We start from the raw sequence: 27,701 nt of genomic DNA on the forward strand, positions 1-27,701 counted from the left end.
CATCTACCCATAATCACTAAACACCAACACATGAAAAAGTGGTTAGCACCAAATAGGAGTCAACCAAATCATAATAATGTTTTATGTAAATTGGTATTATAATTAAAACATTAACAAATCAAAATATATGAATTATGGAACAATTAATTAATTCCCTTAACTTCTACATCTTTAAATATGTTTGATTAATTGACAATCCAATTAAAACGTAAAAATATCAAAATATGTAAATTCTAAATTAATTACAACATTATTACATACATTAACAATACAAAAAAAAAATATGAATGAAATGACTAATTTAAAACATAGAAAAAAGAAAAGCAAAAAAAATAAATTTAAAATTAATAAATTATTTTTATATCTACTTCAAATTTGTTTAACTTGTTTAATTATTTTATATAAAAATTAAATAATTAAAAAATATATAAAAATTTCACTAATTTTAATTATATTAACTTTCTTTTACAATTTTTATGGTAAAAACAAATACAAAGAAAATATTTTACTTAACAATTTTTTTTTTTATTGGCACTTGTCTAAAATCAAACATAGCCTATTAAAATGTTGTGTACATGTGAATAAGGCAAAGTTTTTAAAATATTATTTAAATTATTAATTATTTTTCAAAAATTAAATGAAAATAAATAAAAAACACCTTAAATTTTTCTTAAAAAATATACATTTTTGAGGATATTTGGATTTGAATTATGAATTTATACTGAGCATTGATGAGTATCATATGAGGAACCACACAGGAGATGCTCCCCCCTAAATTTCTCTAAATTCCAATTCTAACCCGTTTGTCTCTCCTCCTCCAGATGTCATGGTCTGCCATGTAGCCAAGCTCTGAAACCATGCCTCGTATCAATGTAGATTGGCAGTCGCCTCAATCTCCTGCTCTCTTACCCTGTATCTCCATTTTTAGTCTCGGCTCATGCAGAGTGTGAAAGCTTCAATGGCTGAAAGGCTCTGGGTTCTATGTTTTTGAAGCTATCAATCAGGACACTAGGTGCTGTTCTCAGGTTTGTGTTTTTCTTACGACTTTTGGAAAATTCTGTTGGTTTTGGCATATGGGTTGTGTTTATTTTTCTGAAACTGAGTGCCCTAGTGCCCATTGCTTTGGTGTGAATGCTGTTTCAGTGCTGGGTTTGTGGCCCTTTGTGTGTCGAGGCTTTGGAACTAAGTTGGAACTAGTTCGGTTTTTGGAGTAGGGGTTATGTTTGAAAGCCCTAGTTCTATTTTGGGGAACACTTTTTTTTTTTCAAGTCTTTGGTGCCCAGTTCTTGGGGCTGTTTGTTTCTGGGCAAAGGGAGATAATTGCGGAAAGGGGGAATGTGTTTCTCATGTTTTTTTTTTACTGTGAAGTGGGTGTTCAGTTATATGTTTTATCTATTTATTTTTCTTTTCCTTGGAATATTTTTTCCATTCTTCAATTTTTTAGAACCTCAGTAGCATTTTACTAGGGTTTCTCGAATTGGGCGCAATGGGATTGTTGTACTGATAGGTGGTTTAGCTATATCACATGGACCAGGCATTTTCAACTATTGTGATTATAGGATTGTTTTTAAATTTGCAGTTGCCAACTCCTGTGGGGCTTTCAGTAATCAGAATGCCTGCAAATATTCCTCATTTTGAGGCATGGGAAGAACAAGTAATTTGTCCGGAGCGGGGCAGCCGTGTGGTTCATTATTACTTGAAGAATACCTCGGGGACTTCAATTCTTGCAGTTGTAGGGACTGAGAGGAGTATAAGGCACATGTTCTATGTTGTTTCAGATGAGTTTTTGCATGCCTATGGAGGTGACACATCGGTCAATGTGAGCACCAAATGGCGAGCAAGAAGAGAGGTTGTAGACTGGCTCACATCAGTGATCTCCCATCCGCTAGATATTACAAGTATGTATTGCCTAAATTTACAATCTATTAGATTTCATTACTAGAATTTTGAATGATTTAATGTTTATGTGGAACCTGGACTACATTCGGTTTGTTATATTCAAATTCTTGAACTTCCCTTGAAAGTAAACCAAAGTCAACACCCCACTGGTTTATTCATACCATATTATGAACCATGGAAGAAGACTAGCACTTGAGCCACCAAGCTTAGAAATAAGAATTGCATGGAAGGTGGTGTTGCATTACCAATGGGGTTCGATTTGTGCACAAGAGCAATGCAAAACTTTTTGTTAATTGTGGGACTAGGTCAAGTGTTGTGACATTAGATTTCTTTGTCATTATGAAGCAACTGAATTTTTTCCTTCATAGACTTTAGAATTGATATGTTGTTCCCAAATTTGTTATAGATGCTGAACCTTAGTAATTGCTGAGTTTATAGAGTTTTGGTTTTCTTTTTAAAGAAGGTGATTTTTCCTTCATTTTATATTATTGTTTAAAGATTTCCAATGCTATTAGAGCAAAGTTGTCAATTGTGAAATGAACTGAAAAAGAATGTTTTGTTGTGGTTCTCCTTTTTTCTTTTTTTTCCTGATAACTGAGGAACCTTCCATGGCTAAGCCCTTAGGACCCTCCATGGGGACCCAAACCTCAGGGTGCTGTGCCTGCAACAACCAACATCAGGAAAAATCAGGATATCATCAGTGGCTGGATTTGTTTTGGTCATTCTTGTTTTAATGATGTCTTGTTTTGGAATTTAACAATTACATGGTCAAACTTGTTTCTAATTTGGTATCTTTATGTAATACATGTTTGACTTATCAAAAAGTAATATCAAATATGTATCAGGATATTATGGAATTGGATATCCAATTCGATTGTTTTGTTTCATGAAAGGATTTGTGCCCTGGACCACATAACAGATCATATCTACTGTTTTTTTTTTCTACTCAAAAAGTATTGCGCCTTGTACCAGATAGAATATAGAATTAAGATTGACAACAATGATTGAATGGTGACAGGGCAGGCTACAAGCCTGCAACAAGCAGCAGTGGTGAGGAATGTCCATTGATGATGAGAGAGCAATATGTAGCATCTGTGAATTTCTGTTAGAAATTTGGCGTAATTCTATTTTCCAACATAGAATATTCTTGCCTCCCTCCCTCCCATTTGACATTCATATGCACATGACCAGGAGAATAGATTAATCCTATGAATGCAAAGTAATTTAATCCCTTGTGTGGGGGATAAAGAACTTGGATGGGTATTTATCCAAGGTGCATATCAACCCTAAATCACTTTCAAATGCTGAATATAAATATGCATAGCTTATTTGGTTCAAAGCTCATTACTATTAAAAAAAAAATCCCCTTGCCCAAGACCTAGAGGCATATTACCCTCCTTTGAATGCTAGATTCCTCCAAAATACTGAATTTCTTCTCAATGACCCACTTTTTTTTATTGGCAAACAATAATTATATTAATAATGTTTGGCATATGGGTGCATAAAAGTATTCATGACATATACAAAGGCATCAAAAGACAAATAAAAAGGAGAGAGAAACAAAAAGCAATACCTTCTCTTTATTTAAAGTTCAACAAGTCAATAAAGTCTACTATAGACATTGGAGAATTTTCTATATAAAGCATCATCCCGTTTTGACAAGGAGATTTGAAAGTTGGAGTGCTTGGTTAATTACAATAGGGCTTCCATGTTAGCTAGGGGCAGAGGGAGGAGCATTGGGGGCCAAGCTATTGTTAAGTGAGGGGTTCAAGTTGAGTCAGTAATTGGGGTGGCTTGTAGGGGGCTCGAGAATGACCAGGTAGAATTGTTTTTTTCTGGGGTGTTAGGTGTTGGGTTTGGATGGTTATCCTTGTTGTTCTTTTTGTTTTCTACGGTGGTGCATTTTGTATGCTACATGTGTACGCTATTGTGCCCTTTGGGCTTTTAATATATTCTCGCTTTTTCTCTATAAAAAAATTTGGAGAATTTCCTATATACATTCTAATGCACACAAAAAAATCATACATAAAGGACAATTTAATTGTTTAATTCATATGTTCAGTATTTTCAAACAATCGCTTGTTTCTTTTCTTTCATATAGTCCAAAATAAGTATGAAAGAGCAGTTAGCAGTTTGCTAAGCTTTCTTCCTCTTCTTTCTACCAAAGGAGCCATGTCAACGCAAAAGAGACCTCTTATTGAAGAATGCAACATCCAAATATACCAAACAAGGAATAAATCAATTGTCATAGGATTACTCCTTTAGAGCAATGAAAGAAAATGTCATCATCTGCTTCTTCTCCGTCACCCACATAGTATTTGTTCGGCTACATCCACCCCTTTTGAGCTAGTCTAACATCAAAATCCCTTCTTAAACTGCTTCCCATGCAACAAGGTCAAACCTTATTGAAACCTAAGGGTCCTGGTAGTGTTTGTTGGAAAAGACTTTATTCTTGTAGTAGACAAAGAAGAGTAAAAAATATTTGAATGAAAATTTACCATACTTTGCTTCCAACCAAGCCATTTCTGTCTTCCTCATTGCTTTTACCTACATTTGCAATCTCCTACAAAAAGATTTCACCCCATCAAACTCCCAATTTGTCTTGAGAAATAGGGGTTCGAAAAGCCCTCCTTTTTAGCTTCCTCCCACACCTCAACCACCCATGGATTTTTGGTAGTAGCTATAGAAAACAACGCAAGGAAGGACTCCCTCAACAATGAGTCCCTACACCACCTATCCTTTCAAAACTCATCCTCCATCCATTGCCTACCATTTTTTTTCTTTTTTTTTTTAAGCAAAGGTATTGTATTAATAAGATGCGCTAAAATAGCAGCCTAAAATGCCCTTGAGGCCTGGCTCAAGTGGTAAAGAGATGGGGAGGGTTTGTGGGAGGTTCCAGGTTCAAGTCCTAATGGGGACAAAAATTTACCTATCAAAAAAAAAAAAAAAAAAAAAATAGCGGCCCAAAATTTACAAGAACAAGAAACTCACCCCCTTACAGCTGTAACCAAAAAGAAAACTGCGCAAAAAGAAAACTCACCTCCATCCATTGCCTACCATAAAACCTATTCTACTATTAAAGATCTCCCACCAACTTCTAATTGCCTTCCACAAACCCACCCCACACCCTTCCCTTATGCCTCTTGACTTCAATTCCCCCCCTCTTTTTCCCCAAATGTCCTTGCAATTACCCTCTTCCAAAGGAATTCCCTCTCATCAGTGAATAGTCATTTGCTGAGAATGGAAAGTCTTCTAATACCAAGGCTGCCATTCTTTTTGTTCTTGTAAACAATTGAGTAGTTCATCAAATGCAACTTATTCTTAAGTGCACCCCCTCCCACAGAAAATCCCTTTAGATTTTCTCTAACATTAGGTTCACCTTTCTAAGGATGACAAATAATGACATAAGGTATATTAACAAACTAGATAAAGTATTTTTAATTAGAGTTAGTCTTCCTTCTTTTGATAGGTATTGTATCTTTCACATGGCAAATCATTTCCAAAATCTTTCGTCCATCACATTCTACATTTGTGATGATTTGAAAGGGGCTCCCAACGGTAGACCCAAGTAAGTTTGTGGAAGGTTCCCACCCTACAACATAGAACATCAATTAGATCTTTCACACTAGCAGTCCCCCTAGTTGGGATCAACTTGTTTTTTTTTTTTTTTTTTTTTCCAAATTCATATTTAAACTAAAAACTACCTCAAATCTCATGAAAGTCGAACTTAAATGTTCCACATGCTTTTGGTTAGCATGATAGAAAATAAGAGTGTCATTAGCCAACCCTCATCGCCTCTTTAGCTTAAACTGAAGCTTGAAATGAAACTCCATGCACTATCCTTTTTTATGGTACAGGTGAGTGCCTCCATGGCCATGATGAAGAGGTATGGAGAGAGCTGTCATCTTTCCTTAACTATCTAGAACTTTGGAAAAAATCAAAAGGCAAGGGCTCCCATTAACCCAAATAAAGAAACGAGCCGTTGGAATGTACCACTTGATCTATATAATCTGTTTGTGACTAAAACCCATTTTTTCCAAAACTACTACTAAGAAGCCCCAATCATGGTTCAAAGTATCGAATGAGTCCAATCTACCTCAGCCGAGTTGTATTCTCCTTGGCTCTTTCCGCGCCGAGTCCGATATCCGATACCATGTTAGGTAAAGACTTGGCCAAGAATTGGTTAAACTCAATTGACTCGGTCAAGATGCCAGGTTGACTCGGGTGAATCATTCGAGTTATTAGAAATTTTCGAATTGAACTCAAAACTAAAAAATTCCCTTCCAAAATCACAACAAAAGAACACCTAAAACTGAGGAAAACAACAATCAAAACCATTTGAAAAATCAGTGATTCTCTTCAATAAGAAAAAATTTTCACCAGAATCACAACCTATGATTGAAGATTCGTGATGAAGAAGATGACTTTGAAGAAGTCTTTGAAAAATTTTTTTAGTCCAAGGGGTGATTGTCTTTGAAGTGTATGCGAAGAGGAAGTTGAGGGCATTTCATTGTTGACCTCACCACAAGGTGGACTGCAACACCTTCATGGATCCCTCATCCTCGATTAGCGACGATCTTGGGTGCTGGCCTCTCATCTCTTTACTTTGTCTCCATGGTGTCACTAGTGTAGGTCTGGACTGTAGAGGAAGGTCTTTGCTTTTGCCAAAGTAGGGTTCTCCTCTCTCTCTCTCTTTCGTGGGGTGGGTTGGTGGTGTTTAAGAATTGAGGATTTGAATACAAGGGCTAATGTAATATTTTATCGTTTTAAATGCCAATATTAGTAATATATTTATTGTTTTAAATGTCAATATCAATTATATAAATTGCATGATAATGATGTATTATGTTATTGTTTTAAAGGTTAATATGTGGTAAAAATTGTAACATTTTTTTTTTTTTTTAATTTGAGTTTTGTAATTGAAGGGTTGATTTGTTTTCAATTTCAATATTAAAAATTAATGAATAATTCCAATTTTCATAGTATTTTATTTTACTAATTTTTAAGCTTATTTAATTATATTTATTTACTTTTAATCATTAGTATAATGTTTTAAAAATTTTTATTTATCATATTTTGTGTATTGTCCGATACCGAGCTGAGACACCAAGACCAATGTGTCTATGCCTTGAGACCCTCTGAGTCAATGACCGCGACCGCGACTTTGAACCATGACCTCAATTGACATGATCATACATCTTCTTAATATCTAACTTACGAATTTCCCCACTAGTGTTCTCTTTAGCCTTGAATCTATGATGTCATTTTCTATAAATAGGCTATATCTAAAATTTATATGTCCTCCACAAATGCATGCTGATAAGCATAAACCACTTTTTCCATAATCTTTTTTAAGTTTGTTAGCCAAAGCTTTTGCAAGAAGCTTGTATTGCCTACCCACCAAACCATTTGGTGTGAAATCTTTCAAGTCCTATGCTCCCCTTTTCTTATGGACCAGTACAAGAAACGTGACATTTAAGCTTTCTTTAAAGGAACGTTGCTCAAGGAACTCTCTAAAAAGTCGAATCACTTGATAGTTTACAAAGTCCAAATAATGTTGCCAAAACACCATAGTGAAGTCGTTCAGCTCAATAGCTTTATCCCCATAGAGACTTGAAAGGGAGACGAAAACTTCCTCTTCAGAAAATGGAATCTTTAAATTCCTTAAATCATCTCTACCCAAGGACTCAAAGGTTATTCCATCAATACTTGGTTTTTGCTCCCTTGCCTCAATAAGAAGGTTATAAAAAACATTAGACACTCCTTCCTTTATATTTGTATCCTCGGATAACATTTCATCATTCAAGTTTCACCATTATTTTAACCAAATAGTTTCTTCTTCTATGAGTGATAGCCATTTTATGAAAGAATTTGTTGTTTTTATTTCCCTCATTTAGCCATAATTCTTTTGATTTTCACCTCCAAGAAATTTCTTCCATCACTACCCACTTGTTAAACTCATCCACAAACCAATCCGATTTGAAGCTGCAACCTTTTTTGTTATGACATTCCCAAGCACCTCGTTATTTCATAATTTTCGGTTGTCTTAGCATTCTAGCTTAGCTTCTAGAATGTGATGAAAGGAGCCCCTAACATTGTAGCCCACCCACTAATTTCTAACTTGGTGTTTGAATCCTTTTACCTTAAGCCACATATTTTCAAACCTGAAGAGCATTTTTCCCCTCCTCATCCCACATCCATCTAAGAAAATAGGAAAATGGTTGGAGCCGAGTTTTGGCAAAACACTTTGGATCAACCCACTAAAATGATTCTCCAATTCTTCAGATATGATGAACTGATCCAACCCATCACACTAAATAAAAGGCCCATCGGCCATTAGGAGGTTTTGCTAATGAAGCTCCTCAATAATCTCCATGAAGCGTCTTATTAGTGATGAGCATCTCCTTTCTCTAATAAGTAACAATATTAAAGTCTCCAACACACCAGGGGTCATTCCAAAGCCCTCTTATATTGTCCAATACCACCCATATTTGGACTAGCCTACAACCTATCTCTATCACCCATAAACATGGACTCGGTATCAGTGTTAGGTGCATGTGCATTTGTGTTCTTTTCTTTAACCCCTCTTTAGTATTTTGATAGGGAACAAGAATGTATTGATAGCCATATATGGGAAGAGTGTAAAGGATGATGAGATTCTCAAAAAAAAAATCTTCTTCTTAAACTCCTCCTCAGTGTTAGGTGCATGTGCATTTGTGTTCTTTTCTTTAACCACTCTTTAGTATTTTGATAGGGAACAAGAATGTATTGATAGCCATAGATGGGAAGAGTGTAAAGAACAATGAGATTCTTAAAAAAGAAGAGAGAAAGAGAAAAAGAAAAATATAAGCCTTGCCAAGAATGTACATAATAAGACATTAAGGAAAAACTACTATCATTTAACCATGATTAGTCAATGGGGGAAATTTTTTTTCAAACAAGTGCCATCCAAGAGGTGTCTCCCTACTAATAACATTTTTGTTTTGTTATTTGCTGATCTAGTTCATGGCATCCCTTAGAAATTCTTAGATTCTTTTAATTTAATAAGCATATCTCCAATTTTTGCTCCTCTCATTGCAAGGCCTAAGCAATAATAATCAAAGTCCCTATCTACAAAGATCTTCCTAAAACTCAACTTGGAGGTTCTTTTCAAGAGTACAACTAATATTTCAGTCTCATTAGCTCAATTGTAGTCAATTGTTTTAGAAAAATCTTGAACAACAACTCTCTTGTGATATCCATAGTTGTTAAAGGCGCTTTCTGGGAGTTGCTATGTTTTGCCCACCAAAGTGCATGCCTTGCTGAAGAGACACTTTATTCTTGAAATTTCTTATTGTATATTGAATTTTTATATAATTGTATTAGTTTTTTGTTGGAATTTTTTTTTTTTAATGCATGAAAGCTTGATTTTTTTTTTTTTTTTGTTTACCAATATCAAATTTTGGGTCATATTTTACAAAATTGACATGCAACCTAGATTGCACCTCACTTTGCTCAAGCATGGGTTGTCAAGTAAATCCCATGGAAGTTAAGTTTGATATAACAAAATGGTGGAGACTGCTGACAAATGGTAGTTCTCCTCCTTATAAAATAAGTGCACAACACCTTCTAATCCATGGATATAAAACTAAATGGCATACCAACAAACTCTTTTGTCATTAGAGCCCATAAAGAAATAAAAAATTGAATATGGTCCATGGTTTGTAGCTTATAAATTGGGTTACCTTCATCCTCAAATACTCCCCTATTCCTATCTAGCCAAATCACCCACAAGTTAGCTAACAAATCACAAATCCATAAGCTCTAACTCTAGTTTGTCTATGGCTCCTAAAAGGAAATTATTAGCATTCATGAGATTTCTATTTAGGCCACCTAATACTTACCATGATAACAAGTTTTGTCATAATTCATATATGGAAGGATGCAAAAGAAAGAGATAATTAATTGACTTGTCGCTTCTTTGCATAAAACATGTCTATTCAAGCTAAGGGCTTTATGAGTATCATGATTTGAAACAAAATGTTTGAAAAATCCCATGGCCACATCACTTGTTCCTCTAGAATTCTGGTAAACCCAAGACTTGAACTTAGATCCTTTTGTTTGAGAGTAAGAGCATCTTCCAATCAAAAATTAATTACTTATCTTTATCATTCTTATTTAAAGAGATAATTTTTTTTTCCTAAAAAGCAAATTAGAGAAAAAAATAATAATGTGCTTAGCAAAAAGGATCATAACCTAAGTACACGATTAGAATACAAATAGTACCAATGGAAAAGGAAAACAAGAAAAAAAAAAAGGCCACATATTGGTCTAACATAGCCCTAAACTATCAATGAAATCTAAAAGAGGGGCATTATCAAACTCTATAGGGCCTCAAGATCAAGCAAAAAGACTTAAGTAGAAAATTTTTAAGCTTTAAATAACAGATGCTCCATAACCCTGAAAACTCTACCAAAGAAAACATACAAAGCTAGCTTTCACGCTGTCATACGTTTATTCACCCTGAACAATCATGTCACTAAGCAACATATCTTTTCTAGAACCAAGGAGTAAACAACACAATAGCAACAATGTAGGCCCTCCCATGATGGACAAGAATGTGGTCTACTAACTTCCCTATCTTATACAACCACTATTAATTGACAATATTCCATCTTCACTTCTTAAGCTAATTGGTGGTAAAATTCTCTACTCCAGCTATCTCCCAAACAAAGAAACCAGCTTTTGAAGGTGGCCTTGGGTCCCGAACATTCCAAGTCTAGAATAAGTATGAAAAGATAGGACTTAGCAAGTTGTTGGATGACTTAAACCTAAACTATTAGAGCTTCCTCCACTAATGTCCACAAACTGGATTTGCTGCACAAACACCATTATTATCTCTAACTCCTAATCATGGAAATTCTTTAAGAGAAAAAAAGGCTCCCAATGGCTGCTGTGATTGCAACTCACAAATAGATAATTAAAGCATCTCTAGAAGTAGTACCAAAGAGAACATAGAAATAATCTTTTAATACCAAAGCAATCCTAAGATTATTACCTATTATGATACTAGTGTTGGACTGGTAAACTTCCCAACCTCTCTTGATAGTCATCTGCCTTTCCAAACTTTCCTAAGGTAACACACATCCTCAAGCTATTATGCTTCCCTATAAAGTGTTGCAACCAAACAAAACCTTGTTGAGGATCAAAAGGCTTCTGAACCCCGCCTGGTCTTACTTCTGTCAGAACAAACAGTTTACCACTTGACCAGATGTAACTTCCTCTCAAGATGCCCCCTTTCCCTACCCCTCCCTGTCACCCCCCTGTTTCTCTTTTATGAAATAGCATAAATTAGTAAGTCAGAGAAAATGCTTTTGATGAGTTTAAGCCTCCCTCCTACGTACATATTACCTTTTCCAACCTGCAAGCCTTTTGTGAAACTTTCCCTTAACTGGGTCCCAAACTGAAGCGAATTTTAATAGAGCTCCTATGAAAAATGCTAGTAGGTGGAGGGCCAATTCACAGGATTATAGGTCTTCTAAATATCCAACTTGCAAGCAGCCCCTGCCCATGAGCTCTTCTAGAGAGAGCCAAAAATCCCAATTCAAATGATTATAGGTCTTCTGAACATCCAACTTGTAAGTAGCCTTTGCTCATGATCACTTCTATATGTGTGTGTATATATATATATATATATATACAGAGAGAGAGAGAGAGAGAGAGAGAGAGAGAGAGAGATCCGAATTCACAGTATTATAGGTGTTTTGACTATCCAACTCGCCAACAACTACTTCTCATGAGCTCTTCTAGTAGAGAGAGAGAGAGAGAGAGACCAAAGAATCCAAATTCACATAATTATCAGGCTTCTGAATATTGAACTTGCAAGCAGCCTCTGGTCATGAGCTCTCCTAGAATCTATGAACTCTTTAGCAATGAGAACATTCAAAAATATGTCTTTCCTTTGTGAAGCATTTGGAATTGACACATGAGGCAAGTTGGTCACAGTTTTTCCTCTGGAAGTTTTGATAGGACACGGCACTCTTCCTTTGTTTTTAGTCCACATTTAGGTAGAGTGAACAATGAAGAATGATGAGACACCCATATGTTTCTGTGGTTAATTATTTGCTGCATTTGAAAAATTATTTTTTCAAGACATTTGATGATTTGTTAAAGCCTTTGAATTACACATCCTTTGCATTTCTCTTTCTTTTCTGGAATTAGGGTGCTACGCATCACTTTTTTTCTCAAGGGTTGAGGAGTTTGGCAAAAGGAAAGCTCAATCTTACATTAACTTATGATGGCAAACTACATCATTGTCATTTGGGACAAAAATTTTACTCTGAAACATAGGGTTACAATTGCATTTTTCTACATCAGCCCAAGATTCCTCAGAAGCAGCTTCACTAATTAATTTTGGAAAGCTGATTTGAAAAGCTGATTTGAAAAGTTATTTTATAGAACAATCATTTATGTGTGCATATATACTTGTATATAGGAAGGTTCTCTCCATCAGAAGGTTACAAATATTAATACAATATACCTTCGTGTTCAAAAAGTCATGTGAGTTACAGCACCTGTCAAGTTTTATATCTCTAAAGTTTCTTTTTATGAGAAGAGCAAGAATCGTAATTTTATGTATTTTTTTCTTTAAGAAATGCTTTAATCCCAAATCTCAATTATACTCCCTCAGATTTCCAAGAAATATAGGAGGGGATTAGTGTCAGTACATGATTATGCTTTCATAAATTTTGGCCTTTTTTTAAATCATATCCAAGTGGAAATGTTTCATTTTCTTCGATGTTTCCGAGGTCATTGCATAAAAGAGAGAGAGAAGAGAAAGAGAGAGAGACATAAGTGGGAGAGAGATAGAGAGAGAGGATCGCAGAAGTGAGAGAGAGAAGTAGAGGGGAGCTATCATGAGCATGAGGTCTGCAGCAAGATCTAGAGCAGCTGCGTTGAGGTCTTCGGCAAGATCTTCCTGTGCTCCTGGAGTCATGAGGTCTGCAGCAAGATCTTTCCGTGCTCCCATACTTACAAGGTCTGCAGCAAGATCTTCCCATGCTCCCATACTTACAAGGTCTGCAGCAAGATCTTCCCATGCTCCCATACTTACAAGGTCTGCAGCAAGATCTTTGTGTGCTCTGGGTGAGACTCTTGACAGATTCAATTGTTCCAGGCATCAAATTCTGTCATTTATCAATTTTTGATTCTTTTTCTTCCACTTTTAATTATTTTGATTTGATTCCTATTATTCATCACAGATCCATCTTCGATTCCTAAATCCATTCCTTCAAGATCTTCATATGCTCAAGATGAGACTCTTGATAGATTAGGTTCTGTATCAGGCATCAAACACTGTCATTTTTCAATTTTGTCTTTCTTTAACTTTTCATTATTGGATTGTGATTCTTAGTATTTGTCATAGATCCAACTTCGATAAGAAGTCAGACCAAAAGAAGTCCATGATTTCAAGAATATTTTGCCTTTTGAAGCTTTAGGGTTGTAAGTTGATGTGTGTGTGTGTGTGTGTGTATCATTCCCAATTTCATATCATTTATTTATATCTTTAGACAGTAGTGCCCATAGAAGTTGTAAGAACTTTGTTTGTGTTAGTAGTGCAACTATGATAAAACATACAAAACCATTTTTGTCTGATCAATTGCCCAAATGAATTGCTATGGATGGTAAAATGCAAGAACAGGGTGGAGTGGGGTTCGTTACATTAAGATTCGTAGTAGGAACTTGGTATAATAATTCAAGGGCATGGTGAGTCCTCTTTCTTCACTTACACAACCACAGAAACAGAAGGGGTTTTGCTAATTCTGTCTTGAGTTTTAGGGTTTGGTGGTTGATTAGTTTTCTAATTATATCTGAACTAACCACTTAGGAGAGAAACAATAAATTGATTTAATGTGCTAGTCATGCTATCATTGTGAGATGTTGCACCTTTCGTTGGGATCATATTAAAACAGCCTTTGAATGCACTAGTTGTTACTTAGTTTGGGAAAAATACTTCTTAGGGAACTATATATGAACATATCACCAAGAGGTTCTTGGAATCTCAATTCAATCATTAATGTAGGTTATCTATATAGGATTAAATAATTACTATTTTTCTTAAAAGATCTTTGTATTAAATTTTGATTCAAAATGGGAATTGATAACCCATTTTGGGGTCCATGGTGATTGTGGTAGGTTCACAATGTTAGGGATGAAACAATAGGTTCCTTGGTCCTTCTGCACTCCTACATCCCTAGCCATTTTAGCTTTCACCTTGCCGTCCTAGCACCTTTAACTTAATTATTTTTTTTCCTTACAAAGTGCAGTCATTGGTTTCCATTCTAGATGAGAAAATTAAATCTGCTTTCCTTCATCTTATCCTTTGGTAGTGCTAGCTTCAAATTCTTATGAATTCAATTATTCATTTTCTTTTTCCATCTTTTCTTACCTTCTGCCCATTGGTCAAACATCTTCATGTCAACTACACTTGCTGTACATGTGGATGTTGTTTCTTGACTACATAATACGAATGCCTAGTTAACATCTATAAGCAATGCAAAAAGATTGGGGCCTAGTTCAGACTATGAATATGAAATCTCTAGTCTTGGGTGGTTATTTATGACTTTGATGATTATTTAAAGCACGAATTAGCACCATGGTACTGTTAACCGTTAGCAAAGCCATAGCCCATGAATATTGATTGGTAAACACTAAATTCCAACTGGGCCACATATTTGACAGGAACAGCAATCGAGTATCCATGGATGAACCAATAGATACTAGGAGTCTTTAGATACAGGATGACTCTGTTAGTCCTGTTCAATGTGATAGAATATTTTGGAGAGATTTGGATCTTCAGAGTATCTGTCCAATCAGTTATTACCACCAGAATTTTGAATTTGGGAAGAAACATGCTAATGTGTCCATGCTTGGTCTTGTTAATGATGGTGCCATTTTCTTGGTCATAATGATTTGGAGTGTATTAGATATTCAATGAAAACGAGGATTACCCACCTTATTGTTTTGCTTCTATGTGTTTATGCTACTTATTTTAATCCTTAAATCTATAATAAAACTTACAGAATATATATTTGTGAAAAATAGATGAGGATGAGTAGTGTTTCCTACACTAAATTCTGATTAATGGAAAAAACCTATCAAAAAAAAAAAAAAAAAATCTTGACTAATGGAAAAGCACACTGGTTCGGTTCTTAATTACTTGATGTATGCTTTGGTTTTTGGTAACTATTGATGTTCCAAAAGCCTTAACAACCACTAGTTATGATAAAAACAGGGAAGGGTAGATGTGCTATTGCCACATTTGTCTGGCAGACATATTTCCAACTTTTATAGGCAAGCTAACTCATTGATGAAAAGCTCAACACTATTTATTATCATCCTCAAAAGATCCTTACCTTTGGCTATGAGAATGGTGTCATTCTAAGCAATCTTAATATTGGATGGCAGATTCAGAGACAAACAATTCAAAACAAGCTTTTGGATCTCTTGAATTCTCAGTGGCTGGCTCCAGTGCTCGTCAGACCCTTCTTCCAGATCAGATGGTATCTGTTTACTTCAGTTTGTTAGATATTGTCCAAATATCTTTACATGTTTTTTATGATCATAAGTGAATATCCTGCTTCAGATCCATATTCCAAGGAAGTTGAAAGCGCAAAATTCAGATATTGTGTGGTCAGGTGATGCGTGGATTTGTACCAAACAGCTCAAGCACTACCCAGCTTTTTGCCGGGATGAAACTACCATTTCTGTGAGCATCAAGATTTTGCTTATATTTGCCTTTTACAGTGTCATCAATTTTCTGATTTCAGTGTCATTCTGCTCCTTGAAGTTCCTTGTTTTTAATTTTTTAGCCATGTTGTCTAGGTTCATTCATTTGTATTCATTATGGCTGAAGATGAGAGCAACTATCTTGGTTACTTGGAAGACTTGTATGAAGATAGGAAGGGACAGAAAAAGGTAAAAGTTCGTTGGTTTCATTACAAGCAGGAAGTCATGTGTGTAATTCCAGGGCTGGATCCACAGCCAAGAGAAGTATTCATCACGTCCCATGTTCAGGTGATTAGTGCGGAGTGTATTGATGGTCCTGCAACAGTCTTAACTCCTAAGCATTATGAGAAATGCTTGGCTGTTGTTCCACAAACACTGTCATCTGGAATTCATTTGTGCTGTAGGCAGTTTAAGAACAATAAGGTCAAGCCCTTCACTCTAACTAAATTACGTGGGTACTCTGATCAAGCAATCCTCTCCTGTTTATCTGGCTCTCTTCAGCCTGAGGAAAAAGGCAAGTCCCTTAAATTGGATGACGAAGAAGAGGAAGAATTTGCTCATAGAGACCCTGTAGGGCGGGGTGCTAAGAAGAATAGAAGTTGCAGAGGGCAGCAAAGACTTGAGACTGGTTTTACTGTCAAGGATTCAACCCCCGGAAATGAGAGCACAAAATGTAAACCTGCACACTCGAAGTTGAAACTCAAATTACCAAGGAACTCAACAGGCATTAAGTTTGGTGAGCCCCAGACTCAGTATCCTGTGTCTTTCAAGCTTCATGAAAAGATAGAGTTGCTCTGCCAGGACAGTGGGGTTCGAGGCTGCTGGTTCAGGTGTAAGATCTTGCAGGCATCACAGAAACGTCTCAAAGTTCAGTATGCTGATGTGGAGGATGTAGAAGGACCTGGCAATTTGGAGGTATGAAAAAGCACCAAAAAACTAATCCTCAAAATTTTTCCACTTGCTTTAAATTTTAAATGGCAAACAATGGGAACAAAAATCTTTTGATTATGTTGAATGTAGTCTAAATATTGTTTGGAGTAGTAATGCTGGTGTGATAGTTAAACAAGAGTCTAGATGACATCTAAGAATCAGTGAAGAACTTGTGCTCTAATGGAGTCAGAGATTATGCAGGGAAAAAAAACTATTCTTGACATTTATTTTAATGCGTAGGAATGGGTCCCTGCATTTAGAGTGGTAGCTCCTGACAAACTGGGAATAAGATGCACGGGCCGCCTAACCATCCGACCATTTCCTCCTGAGGATTGTACAGAATATACTTTTGAGGTTGGTGCAGCTGTTGATGCATGGTGGGGAGATGGCTGGTGGGAAGGTGTTGTAACTAGAGTTGGCATCTCTGGAAATGATTGCCTGCAAGTTTACTTACCAGGTGTGCTATAATTTGATATTATCTGATTCATTTCTTTTCTGGTAGTTTCTGAACTTTATTGTACACTGACAGAAATAATATGATGGACCTGAGGTCATATAGTAAGTGAACCATGATCTTATACTTTGCATAGTGTGCACTGGCCCATTGACCTACTATTATTAAGTTGGTTGAAAATATGGGTCTGATGATGAAAATGAGTTGGCACTGTGAATGATATGGTTTTTTTCTGTGATCTTAGGTGAAGGCAAGTTATTGACTTTCGAGAAAAAGAATCTGAGGACTTCAAGAGACTGGGTTGGCAACAAATGGGTTGAACTAAAGCCAAAACCTGATATTCTCCACTGTGTACCTGTAACTGCCTCTACTAAGGCTGAGGCATTTGACTCTGGTGCCTCTGCATTGCTGGATATCAACATTCTCACAACTCACAAAGTTGAAGCTGTTGGAGAATGTAAAAAAGTGTTACCTGGCTCAGGCCCACATAGTGGTATTCTGGAAAATGTGCAGGGGCTTAACTTAAGGAAGCGGCTCTGTCACAACAATGAAGAGAAAGCTAAAAAAGGTGTCAGTGACAGTTTGGTAGAAGATTTTGAATCTGCTGACCAGAAATATGTAGCATCAGAAGACATGGAAGTGGTCTTTTAAGTTGTATGAGTAGATGGCATAGCTGTGGTAGAGAATTTTTGGCCATGATACAAAATCCTGAAGTTGGTTCCATTTGTTACACTGTAAATATGATATAGAGAAGTCTCAACATCAGGAGTAGCTGCAGAGGAAGACTATAATTTCTCAGAGGTGTACAGAAGTTAAGCAGTTGAGGTAAGGTCTAAAAGTTACTGGGATGAAGATCCCATTTAGTAAATATAACTCTGATCCATAGTAGATTTTAACAGTAGTCTGTTTGCCCTTTGAAGAGTCACTCTGCAATGTGTGGTTTTCTTGACCCCACAACAGCCAGTTGCCAGCATGTTTCTTTTTGTCTAACGAACTCTGTTTTATTCCCTTCTCATTGCATAGGTTTCTGTTTTGGAACTACATCCTCTGGAGCTTTGAATGTAAATCTTATAGTTGGTTTTTGTTCAGAGAAGAATTTCAGGATGTGTTTTATGGTAATGTATAGTGCAGTGAAGGTCAAATTACCATTTTCTATCATATGGGAGCTTGACGGATCTTCTGAGATGCTTAAACCCTAAATCCTAAATCCGATTATAGTTATGGCGTTAGCCCCATTTTGAGCTTGTGATCTCCTTAATCCCAAAGAATATGGGACACCCTATAATTGAGAATGTAAATATTTCATGGAGCTTATTTGTATCTAAGCACAGGATGATTGGTTAAAAGTTAATAGTATTTAATTATGTTAAATCTAGCTTAAAATTAAATATGATTAATTATAGGTTAAGGTTAGTTTTAATTTAATTGTGCTAAATTAGTTTCTTAATCATATGGATTAGGTAACATTGAATTGAGATTTGAAAAAACATATCAGTGAAAATAGGGATCAAATTATAAATAGGAAAGTCTAGCTCGGTGGCAGCCGTAGAGCTTTGATTATTAAATGTAGAAGTTAAACACTACCCCAAACCGAACTTTCTTTAAGTCATCAGCTCAGTTTACCAAACACCCCCTTAATGAGCATTTAATTTGTCGTAGATCAGCAAGGAAGTGGAATGTGATGGTGGGTTCTGCAGGCCTTTGTTAATTCAACCATCACACAAAACTTTAAGAAACATCTCCCAAAATATGGATTATCAAAGGAAAAAGAAAAGAACAAATACTGAAAGCAACTAAATATTATTGCAAAGAATAGTGCCAATGGTGGATGTCATCTCTCATAAAATTAAGTCAATTCACCATTCTGGATGTTCTCTTGGATACTGATCTCACCTTTAATCATTTACAAGCAACAAAAGTTCTAGTGTTCCTTCATTTTTCAAATACAAAATGAAAATGAAGGAAATAAATTAATATCTTTCGGCCAATAACAACATGAAGAACTAAATTATACAAGTCAAAGAGTCCTTAAAAGTTGTGTAATCCCCTTCTTAGAGTTGAGCAATCCCCTTCTTGGCAAGCATATCATAGACCCGATCAACTTTGCTGGGTTCAATCTTGAAGAGCCGATGAGCATCAGACTTCTTAGTGACATTGCCTTGGAAGATTTCTACTGATAAAGTCTCCTGCATCTTAAGGTAGTGAGCTGGAGCTAGCCTAATCTCGCTGCACAGGCGTTTCTCCTGCCAATATCAAAGTAAATTAGAATGGCCAAAGTACCCAGTAAAGCTAGGAATGAGCAGGGGCTAGACATCTTATTGAAGAAAAAACTAGAACCAGGAATGGTGTACTTACAGTTTCAGACAGTAGCTCTGCCTCAGGGCACCCCATTACATCAAAATCATTAACAGAGCTCGAAGTAGCCTGCCCTGCAGTTCTTGAGTTTGCATCCTTGCCTACAGACTCTGAAGCCATGAACACGTTTTGAGCTCCCTGACCGCTTGTACCACCTTGAGCACTTTCCTTTACTCGACGAGCATGTTCTTCTGCTTCCCTCCTTCTTTTCTGTTCAAGGTATCTGTCTGCCTCAGCTGAAGTGCGACAGCCAGCAGCCCGAGCTTCCTGCACAATTGTTTTAAAGAAATGTGTTGAATATAATGTATTTATAGTATATAACCTTTCCTTGTTAATATAGGATACATGTATGGTAGTTAGGACTCCTAGCCTTGTATATATATATATTTCTCAATTGTAAGTAGATAATTACATTAATGAGAATTAAGGTCTTTCTTCTTTCTCTCTCTCAACATGGTATCAGAGCAATTAAGAGTACGAGTGATTTTGCTGATGGAAATAAGATTAAAAGGACATTCAGGAGTATAAAGGACAGAAGTGAGAGGTAGAGAAGGCAGAGGAAGGGCCAAACCAATACCTTTAGCCACAGTTTGAGAACCATTAGCTAAGGTAACATTAGGTAAAGCAGAGGTAGTAGTAATAGAGGAGAAAAGATCCTTATTACCAGATAAGTGATCAGAAGCTCCAGAATCTAGAATCCAGGGTCCAAGAGAAGATGTGTGGGTAAGGCAGGCAGAGGCATTACCAGGCTGGGCAACAGAGGCAACAGAAGCCTGAGATGCGGAAGAGCTCGGAGCTTGAGGCAGCGGAGAATCAGAGGACTGGGCCACATGGGCAGTGCGAGGAGGTCGTCCATGTAACTGATAGCAACGATCGCGAGTGTGGCCAAGTTTATTGCAATAGGTGCAATGAGGACGTTGACCTCTACCTCGGGTACCACTACGGCCTCCTCGAGAGTTAGTTTGAGAAACTAACACAGAAGAATCTGAAGTGCTATCAAATGGCAAAGTCTGAGTGGAGGAGATACGGAGGAGGCGAGCAAACACATCATCCAAGGACGGAACTGATGAACTACCAAGAATCTGATCGCGGACAGGCTCAAGATCCGGACGAAGGCCAATAAGAGTAAGAACCATGAAGAACTTGTCAAGCTGTGTTTGTTGAGCCCCAACATCAGGAGTAAGAGGCATCACAGTCAAGAACTCCTCCTTAAGAGAGGCAATCTGGCCAATATAAGTAGATAGATCCAAGTCCTGTTGGCTGAGATGGACAATAGCAGAAGCCACCTTATACAGACGCTGGATATCATTCGTATATAATCCTTTGGCCTGAGTCCAAAATTTAAAACAAGTTTTGTAGGCCCGAAGATGAAGAAGAATCTTGGGATCAACCGATTGCCATAATACACTACATAACTGTGCATCTATCTTCCTCCACTGTACGCGGTCAACCTCAGGGATATCTGCCTCCTGTGTAATCAAGTGATCCTCATATCCTTGACCCATAAACCAAAGTTCAACAGAGGCAGACCAGGAAAGATAATTGTCACTGCCAACCAATTTCTCCGAAGTAATCATAGGAGATCCAGATATAACAGCGGAAAAAATGGAATTTTTAGTAGTCATATCTACTTATCTGGAGAATGAAGTATGTTTGGATCGAAGAGAGCCCTAATACGGCTTCAGATTGCGGCGTGGCACCACCGAAAAAGGGAGACGGCCTCAGATCGCGGCGTGGTACCACCAGAAAGGTAGAAGAACACTTCCCAAGGCACGTGCAGGGATTGGAGTGGAGAAAAAGTAGTCGGAGCTTCGCCGGAAAGACTGTTTGGAGGGCCGACGGAGACAAAAATCCCCAAAAGAGGTACGTGCAGGGCTCGAATGGGAGAACCAGGGAGGTAGGGAGGCTGGTCGGCGTCAGGCGAGGCTGCTGGAGAAGGCGCGTCGCCGGAAAATCCCTCACGCGCCCTCACGCGCCGGCGCGTGAGATGCAGCCGCCGGACGGAAACGTGCGCGTGGGTTTACGCAGTTAAGGTTGGTCCTGATGGTCAGGTTGATCGCCTTAAGGCCCGCTTAGTTGCTAAAGGCTATACTCAGGTTTATGGTTCTGATTATGGTGACACATTCTCTCCGGTTGCCAAGATTGCTTCTGTTCGTCTGCTTCTCTCCATGGCTGCCATGTGTTCTTGGCCTCTTTATCAATTGGATATTAAAAATGCCTTCCTTCATGGTGATCTTGCCGAGGAAGTTTATATGGAGCAACCTCCTGGTTTTGTTGCTCAGGGGGAGTCTGGTTTAGTATGCAGGTTACGCCGTTCTCTATATGGCTTGAAACAATCTCCTCGAGCATGGTTTAGCCGTTTTAGTTCTGTTGTTCAAGAGTTTGGCATGCTTCGCAGTACAGCAGACCATTCAGTTTTCTATCATCATAACTCTTTGGGGCAGTGTATTTATCTGGTTGTTTATGTGGACGACATCGTCATTACAGGCAGTGATCAGGATGGTATTCAGAAACTAAAGCAACACCTTTTTACCCATTTTCAGACCAAAGACTTGGGGAAACTCAAGTATTTCTTGGGAATTGAGATAGCTCAATCCAGTTCTGCTGTGGTCCTTTCCCAAAGGAAGTATGCTTTAGACATCCTGGAAGAAACTGGTATGTTAGACTGTAAACCGGTAGACACACCTATGGATCCGAATGTCAAACTTGTACCAGGACAGGGGGAGCCTTTAGGAGACCCCGGGAGATATCGACGGCTCGTAGGTAAATTGAACTATCTCACCATTACTCGTCCAGACATTTCTTTTCCTGTGAGTGTTGTTAGTCAATTCCTACAGTCACCATGTGATAGCCATTGGGATGCTGTAATCCGCATTCTTCGATATATCAAAAGTACACCAGGCCAAGGTGTGTTGTACGAGAACAGAGGTCATACTCAGGTTGTTGGTTACACAGATGCAGATTGGGCTGGCTCACCCACAGATAGACGTTCCACTTCAGGGTACTGTGTTTTTATTGGAAGTAATCTAATATCTTGGAAGAGTAAGAAACAAGATGTAGTGGCCAGATCTAGCGCTGAAGCCGAGTATCGAGCTATGGCTTTGGCAACATGTGAACTCATATGGTTGAGACATCTTCTTCTAGAGTTGAGATTTGGAAAGGATGAACAGATGAAACTCATATGTGATAACCAGGCCGCATTACATATTGCATCCAATCCAGTCTTTCATGAAAGGACCAAACATATTGAAGTTGACTGTCATTTCATTAGAGAGAAGATCGCATCAGGATGTGTTGCTACAAGTTTTGTTAATTCAAATGATCAACTAGCTGACATCTTCACTAAATCTCTCAGAGGTCCTAGGATTAAATATATTTGTAACAAGCTTGGTGCATATGACGTATATGCTCCAGCTTGAGGGGGAGTGTTGAATATAATGTATTTATAGTATATAACCTTTCCTTGTTAATATAGGATACATGTATGGTAGTTAGGACTCCTAGCCTTGTATATATATATATTTCTCAATTGTAAGTAGATAATTACATTAATGAGAATTAAGGTCTTTCTTCTTTCTCTCTCTCAACAAAATGTATGAGAAAAAATGGTTGGATCATGGATTATCAATCTTTGAATATTAGAATTAAAATGAAGCAGTCCACGTTATGCATGTTTGATATGATTGAAGGCTGTTTATGCAGAATGTTTTATGATTAATGAGTTAAAAGATCGAGTTGCAAAGATTTTTTTGTTTCCAGAAATGTGAACCATGTATTGGCACCTTAAGCTCTTGAATTCTCTTGAGAGTTCGATGCTCAGAAATAATAGTCTTGAGCAAGTCTTCATGCTCTTCCTTGGAATGAAAACGCATGAAGATGTCATACCGCTGACATAACTCCTTCTCCTCAGGTGACAAATCCTTCTCAAACGGATTGGGATGAAGCAGATTTCTTTCTAGAATAAAATCCTTCCTCCGTTTCCTCTCATCGAGCCTGCCAATGAAATTTATTTAAACAAATATGTGCTTTAAAAGAGAAAAAGAGAAGAGAAGTGTAAATATAACCATGACTCTCAAAAAATCAGTTATTTTTAATGAGCAAAAATACCTCTTTGCGTAAATACGTAGCACTCGCAACTTCAGTTCACGCTCATCTTCAGTGTCAGGTTCCTTGAATTCCATCTCAGCTAGCAACTGCTCAGCATCATTATCATATTCAGGATCAAACTCATGTCTTTTGGAGTTATAACCACTCAACTCAACCAATGAAGAACCCTCCGCTCCAGAATTGGGTTTCTTCCCTCCAAAATTCCTGTCTATTTGAGGATCTGCCAACAATATAAAACAACAATAAATAAACAAAGAGATTCCTATCATTTCTATGATACTTCACAAGATTTTGGCAGCTTCAACAAGCCATTGATGTAAACAAACAAGAAAAAATGCCAATCCTCAGAATTACATGCCCTTTGATTAGTTTAAAACCCAGGGCAAACAAGAGAGAGGGAGAAGGAGAAAAAAAAAACTGTTATCTGCAATTATTTGCAATCTACAGTAGAATGATGTATATATCTCACCTTCCACTTTAACAACATTAGGACCATCCTTGACTTGAGCCATGTTGGATGCCTTCTTAACAGTAGCCGTTGCAGCCACATTTGTTCCACTAGAACGGACCGTAGAATCTACATCTGATGTATAAGAAATAAGGCATACATGTGAATACCATGCCCGTGAAATTACCTGGGTAAATTACTTGCTAAACCATAAATAACTAGTCAAGAATATATGTTATTTACCAGCATTTAAGACAGATAGTAAACGGCCTGAGGGACCGCCCTTGTGTGTATCTTCAACTCTGAATCAGGATATCCACAACAACTGTTGTCAGAATATATAATAGATAAACTATGATTGTATATGTCTAGAAGAGAATGATGGCCATACTTGACTCTTGAAGGGGAAAATGGAGATTCTTCCTTCAAAGTAAGCTCCCCTAGCAAAGAAAACCCTGTGATAATTGCAAACAATTGGAATATCAAATATTATCACCAGGAAACAAAAGTACCATGAAGAAACTAACCCCACTCAGTGACCACAAAAGACCACAAGTTCCCAATTTATTGCAGAGTGTTTAGCCTCCAAATATGTTTGAACCCAATTTTCCCCATATTTTTCCTTTCTGGAAGGGAATAGAATATCATTCAAATTGAAAAAAATAAAAAATAAATAAATAAATTACAGCTTGGCCAAGCTATATCCCTCACTTACATTGTCCTAATGTTAAATTGAAAATCATTTATAACAAAATCAGACCTGACTGAGGTTAAAATCTAAATCAGCCAAAGCATTGGCATTTCAGCAGCCTCTCTAGAATAAATATTAAAACTTCTATAGCACATATCAAATGCACAGACTAAATTTCACTAATAAGAAAAGTCAAAATTCGAACTAAAAGGAAAAAGGGAAGAATAGCTTTATAATCACGAACCTTTCTTGTCATCACTATGACCTTTAGCCATCGCAAGAAGCTCCTTTCTATTTTTTCCAACAACATGAGACAGGTCCTAGGAAAACCATGCTTAAAAATTAGTTGCTGATATAGAAAATTGTAACAAACAAAAAATTTTGTTCAAAACATATTTCATACCGGAAGGGGAAAGTATGGGGAGTTCATGTAGACATTCGCATAGTGTTCAATGCAGGGCTCTTTAGTCTTTGTCCCAACATGCTCAGCAACTTCTGTCCAGTTCCCCAAGCCATACATTTCAATTCCCTAGAAGTAGGAAATTTTGAAGAACAATAGTGTACAGCTCAGATATAATTCTTCAACCATTTGCAAATCAAGAAATACTAACAATGACAGCCACCAAGGGATTAAAACATTACAATACCTCTAAGAGCAAAATCTCATCATCTGCATTCCAATCGGGACAAATAAGTGGAAAAGATAGATTGTCCTGTGGAAATGACAAAATATAAAGCATAAGTGAAAGAAGGTAATAAACATTCTTTATATTATATTATAAAACAAAATCAAAGGTATTTTGCAATAGGTGTAAAGTTAAGGTATAAAAAAATTAGTAGCTTGTTACAACGTTATATCAAGGAAGAAGGCACATAGAGAGTAATGGAGGTGATATTTGTATTAAAGTGTACATTTATGTACAATATACAATAATCTAATAATAATTAAAAACACAAAAAAGAGCAAATTGTTCCTGAATAACCAAACCATAACAGTTTCCAAATAGTTCAAGCTAAAATCCCCTATGAGAAGTAATACACTTGATATTATTTGTCAAGGCACATTTATCAAACACAGATTAGCAGGTAACCCAAAAGTAATGGCTCTTGATAGCAAAACTCCTTGCAACCTATAGGGAAAAAAATCTAGTTTTCCAAGAATCATTGGGAAAAAGAGGCACAAATTTAACTAGTGTTATCACAGAATGAATAATAGCTACTAGCAAGTTGCCTGAATTATGACACATACCATGACCCTGTAAGGGTGATTACTTTTGTGAGATGTCACCTCGGCTCCTACAGAGAAGCACTCTATGCATAGGTCAAAATCAGGACAGACAGCACACTTGATACGAATCTTCCCAGTAATGTCCTTATTGCAATAGTTACAATGGTATAAAGCCTTTTTCCCTTCGCTTGATCCTTGACCTAGCTCATTAATAAAAAAATCATCTCATCAATAAAATAGCCATCAGGGATAAAAACAAAAATCAAATATTTCTATGGTGCCCAGAAAGTACCTGCAGCTGCAGAGTCTAAATTTTCTCCACTTGAAGCATTCTTTTTCCTCCTTGATCTGCATAGCATTAAAACCAGAATTATAAGATGAAACTGCACCAATGTGCCAGAGATTATTGAATTGAAAGATAGAACTCTGCTCAACAAAACATTTTTACAATCATAAAACATAATTAATGCATTTAGAGAAACAAAACTCAGATATGCAAGAGGCAAACACAATATAGATTCAAAAACAAAGATAATTAAATTAAAATCTTTATATGGGAAAGATTAATAAGAAACTCAGCAACCATGTATGAATGCGGAACAATTAGTACCAACAAAGATAAATATTGAATTCAATCTAAAACCCAGTGATAAGATGTATAGAAGTCTCAATGAGTCCACAAAATGATAAGAAAGTCTGAGAAAAATCATAAAATGAACAACAAAATTTCACTTCTTTGAAATAGAAATACCACTTCCAAAAATGGATTCCCTAAATTTTCAAAAGGCTTTTTCCTTTTTTGACAACTTCCATTACAAAAGCATCGAAGATCACAATTTGATCAAACAACAGAAACCACACCCAAATGACAATCCTGCAAAATCCAATCATGAAATAAGCCACAAAGATTATATCAACAAAAAAAAAAAAAAAACATAAACTTCTGCTTCTATACAGCCATTTCACTGACCGCTCCTGCATCAGCTGGAAAACACAAACCCACATCCAATTCCCTCAAACCCGCATTTCTAAAATCGAGACACTACCAAATCAATCAACGTTAATATAATCTTTCTGAAAAACAAAAGCGAATTACATAAGATCAAATGATGAGAAAGAAAATGCAAAACCTTTGGGTGGGGTCCTCATCAGGGGACTGAAAACTCCACGAGATCGACCCATTGAGCTTAGTTCCCGTGCAGACTGGCGAACACCTGATTTTGGGTCTCTGCTTTCAAAGGCAGAGACTCAGCCAGTAAGTGATGAGAAAGGGGCTGACGGGTTCTGATTAAATAGCAGAAAAAAATTAAATAAAAAAAACCCTAGATTTCAGTACTGGTAGGAACAGAGAATTCTGAGAACTTGTGATAAAAAATAGCAAAAATTGGCAAGTAAACGAAACGGGGAAACCTCAAAATCCACAAATTCAATTCCTTGACATGCTGTTTGGAAGTGTTTTGGTTGAGTTGTTTTGGGGGAAAACTGTGGTCTACGTTTCCTACGGATAGTTTTGGAGTTCTTATGTTAAAATTACATGTTGCCAAAAACAATAAAAATATTTCCAAAAAACATAAAAACAAATATCAAAATAATGATTGTTTTGAATTGATCCAATTTGAATACCTGAAAGATGTAAACTTTTAATTTATTTTTTTAATTTAATAAAGAGAAAAATCATAAATTTTGAAATTTAAAAACGAAAAATATTACTTAGAAAAAAATAGGCTATCTAAATTTAATAGGCTGAATCTTTTTATGGAAATATAGGAATTGGCATGTTAAATTATTGCTGCCATGATGGCCCTAGATATAAAAGGGAAAA

General features: G+C 36.7%; 2 protein-coding genes across 5 annotated transcripts; one reads left to right on the plus strand and one right to left on the minus strand.

Moving 5' to 3' along the window:
* Positions 1-761: 761 nt before the first annotated feature.
* LOC117923945 lies at positions 762-18,243 on the plus strand. Of its 4 annotated transcripts, none has more exons than XM_034842455.1 (7): positions 762-1,025; positions 1,580-1,898; positions 15,346-15,440; positions 15,524-15,646; positions 15,763-16,581; positions 16,837-17,053; positions 17,295-18,243. In XM_034842455.1, the coding sequence occupies exons 2-7, from the start codon at positions 1,613-1,615 to the stop codon at positions 17,699-17,701; spliced, it is 1,947 nt and encodes a 648-aa protein (XP_034698346.1). In that variant the 5' UTR covers positions 762-1,025; positions 1,580-1,612; the 3' UTR covers positions 17,702-18,243. The 4 variants fall into 4 exon arrangements, with proteins under 4 accessions (XP_034698346.1, XP_034698349.1, XP_034698348.1 ...); XM_034842458.1 differs by lacking the exons at positions 762-1,025; positions 1,580-1,898 and adding exons at positions 9,344-12,955; positions 12,995-13,023; XM_034842457.1 differs by lacking the exons at positions 762-1,025; positions 1,580-1,898 and adding exons at positions 9,344-12,928; positions 12,968-13,023.
* A 620-nt stretch (positions 18,244-18,863) lies between these two features.
* LOC117924201 (transcriptional adapter ADA2b) lies at positions 18,864-27,367 on the minus strand. Its single transcript, XM_034842782.1, is given in 14 exon segments — positions 18,864-19,293; positions 19,406-19,672; positions 23,188-23,398; positions 23,513-23,732; positions 23,982-24,095; positions 24,204-24,262; positions 24,352-24,415; positions 24,896-24,971; positions 25,055-25,180; positions 25,299-25,364; positions 25,901-26,079; positions 26,172-26,227; positions 27,010-27,026; positions 27,029-27,367. Coding segments are annotated over 14 exon segments (1,680 nt in total). The 5' UTR covers positions 27,062-27,367; the 3' UTR covers positions 18,864-19,101.
* Between the last annotated feature and the right edge of the window lie 334 nt (positions 27,368-27,701).

This window comes from Vitis riparia, chromosome 10 (assembly GCF_004353265.1).
Source record: "Vitis riparia cultivar Riparia Gloire de Montpellier isolate 1030 chromosome 10, EGFV_Vit.rip_1.0, whole genome shotgun sequence".
Lineage (NCBI taxonomy): Eukaryota > Viridiplantae > Streptophyta > Magnoliopsida > Vitales > Vitaceae > Vitis > Vitis riparia.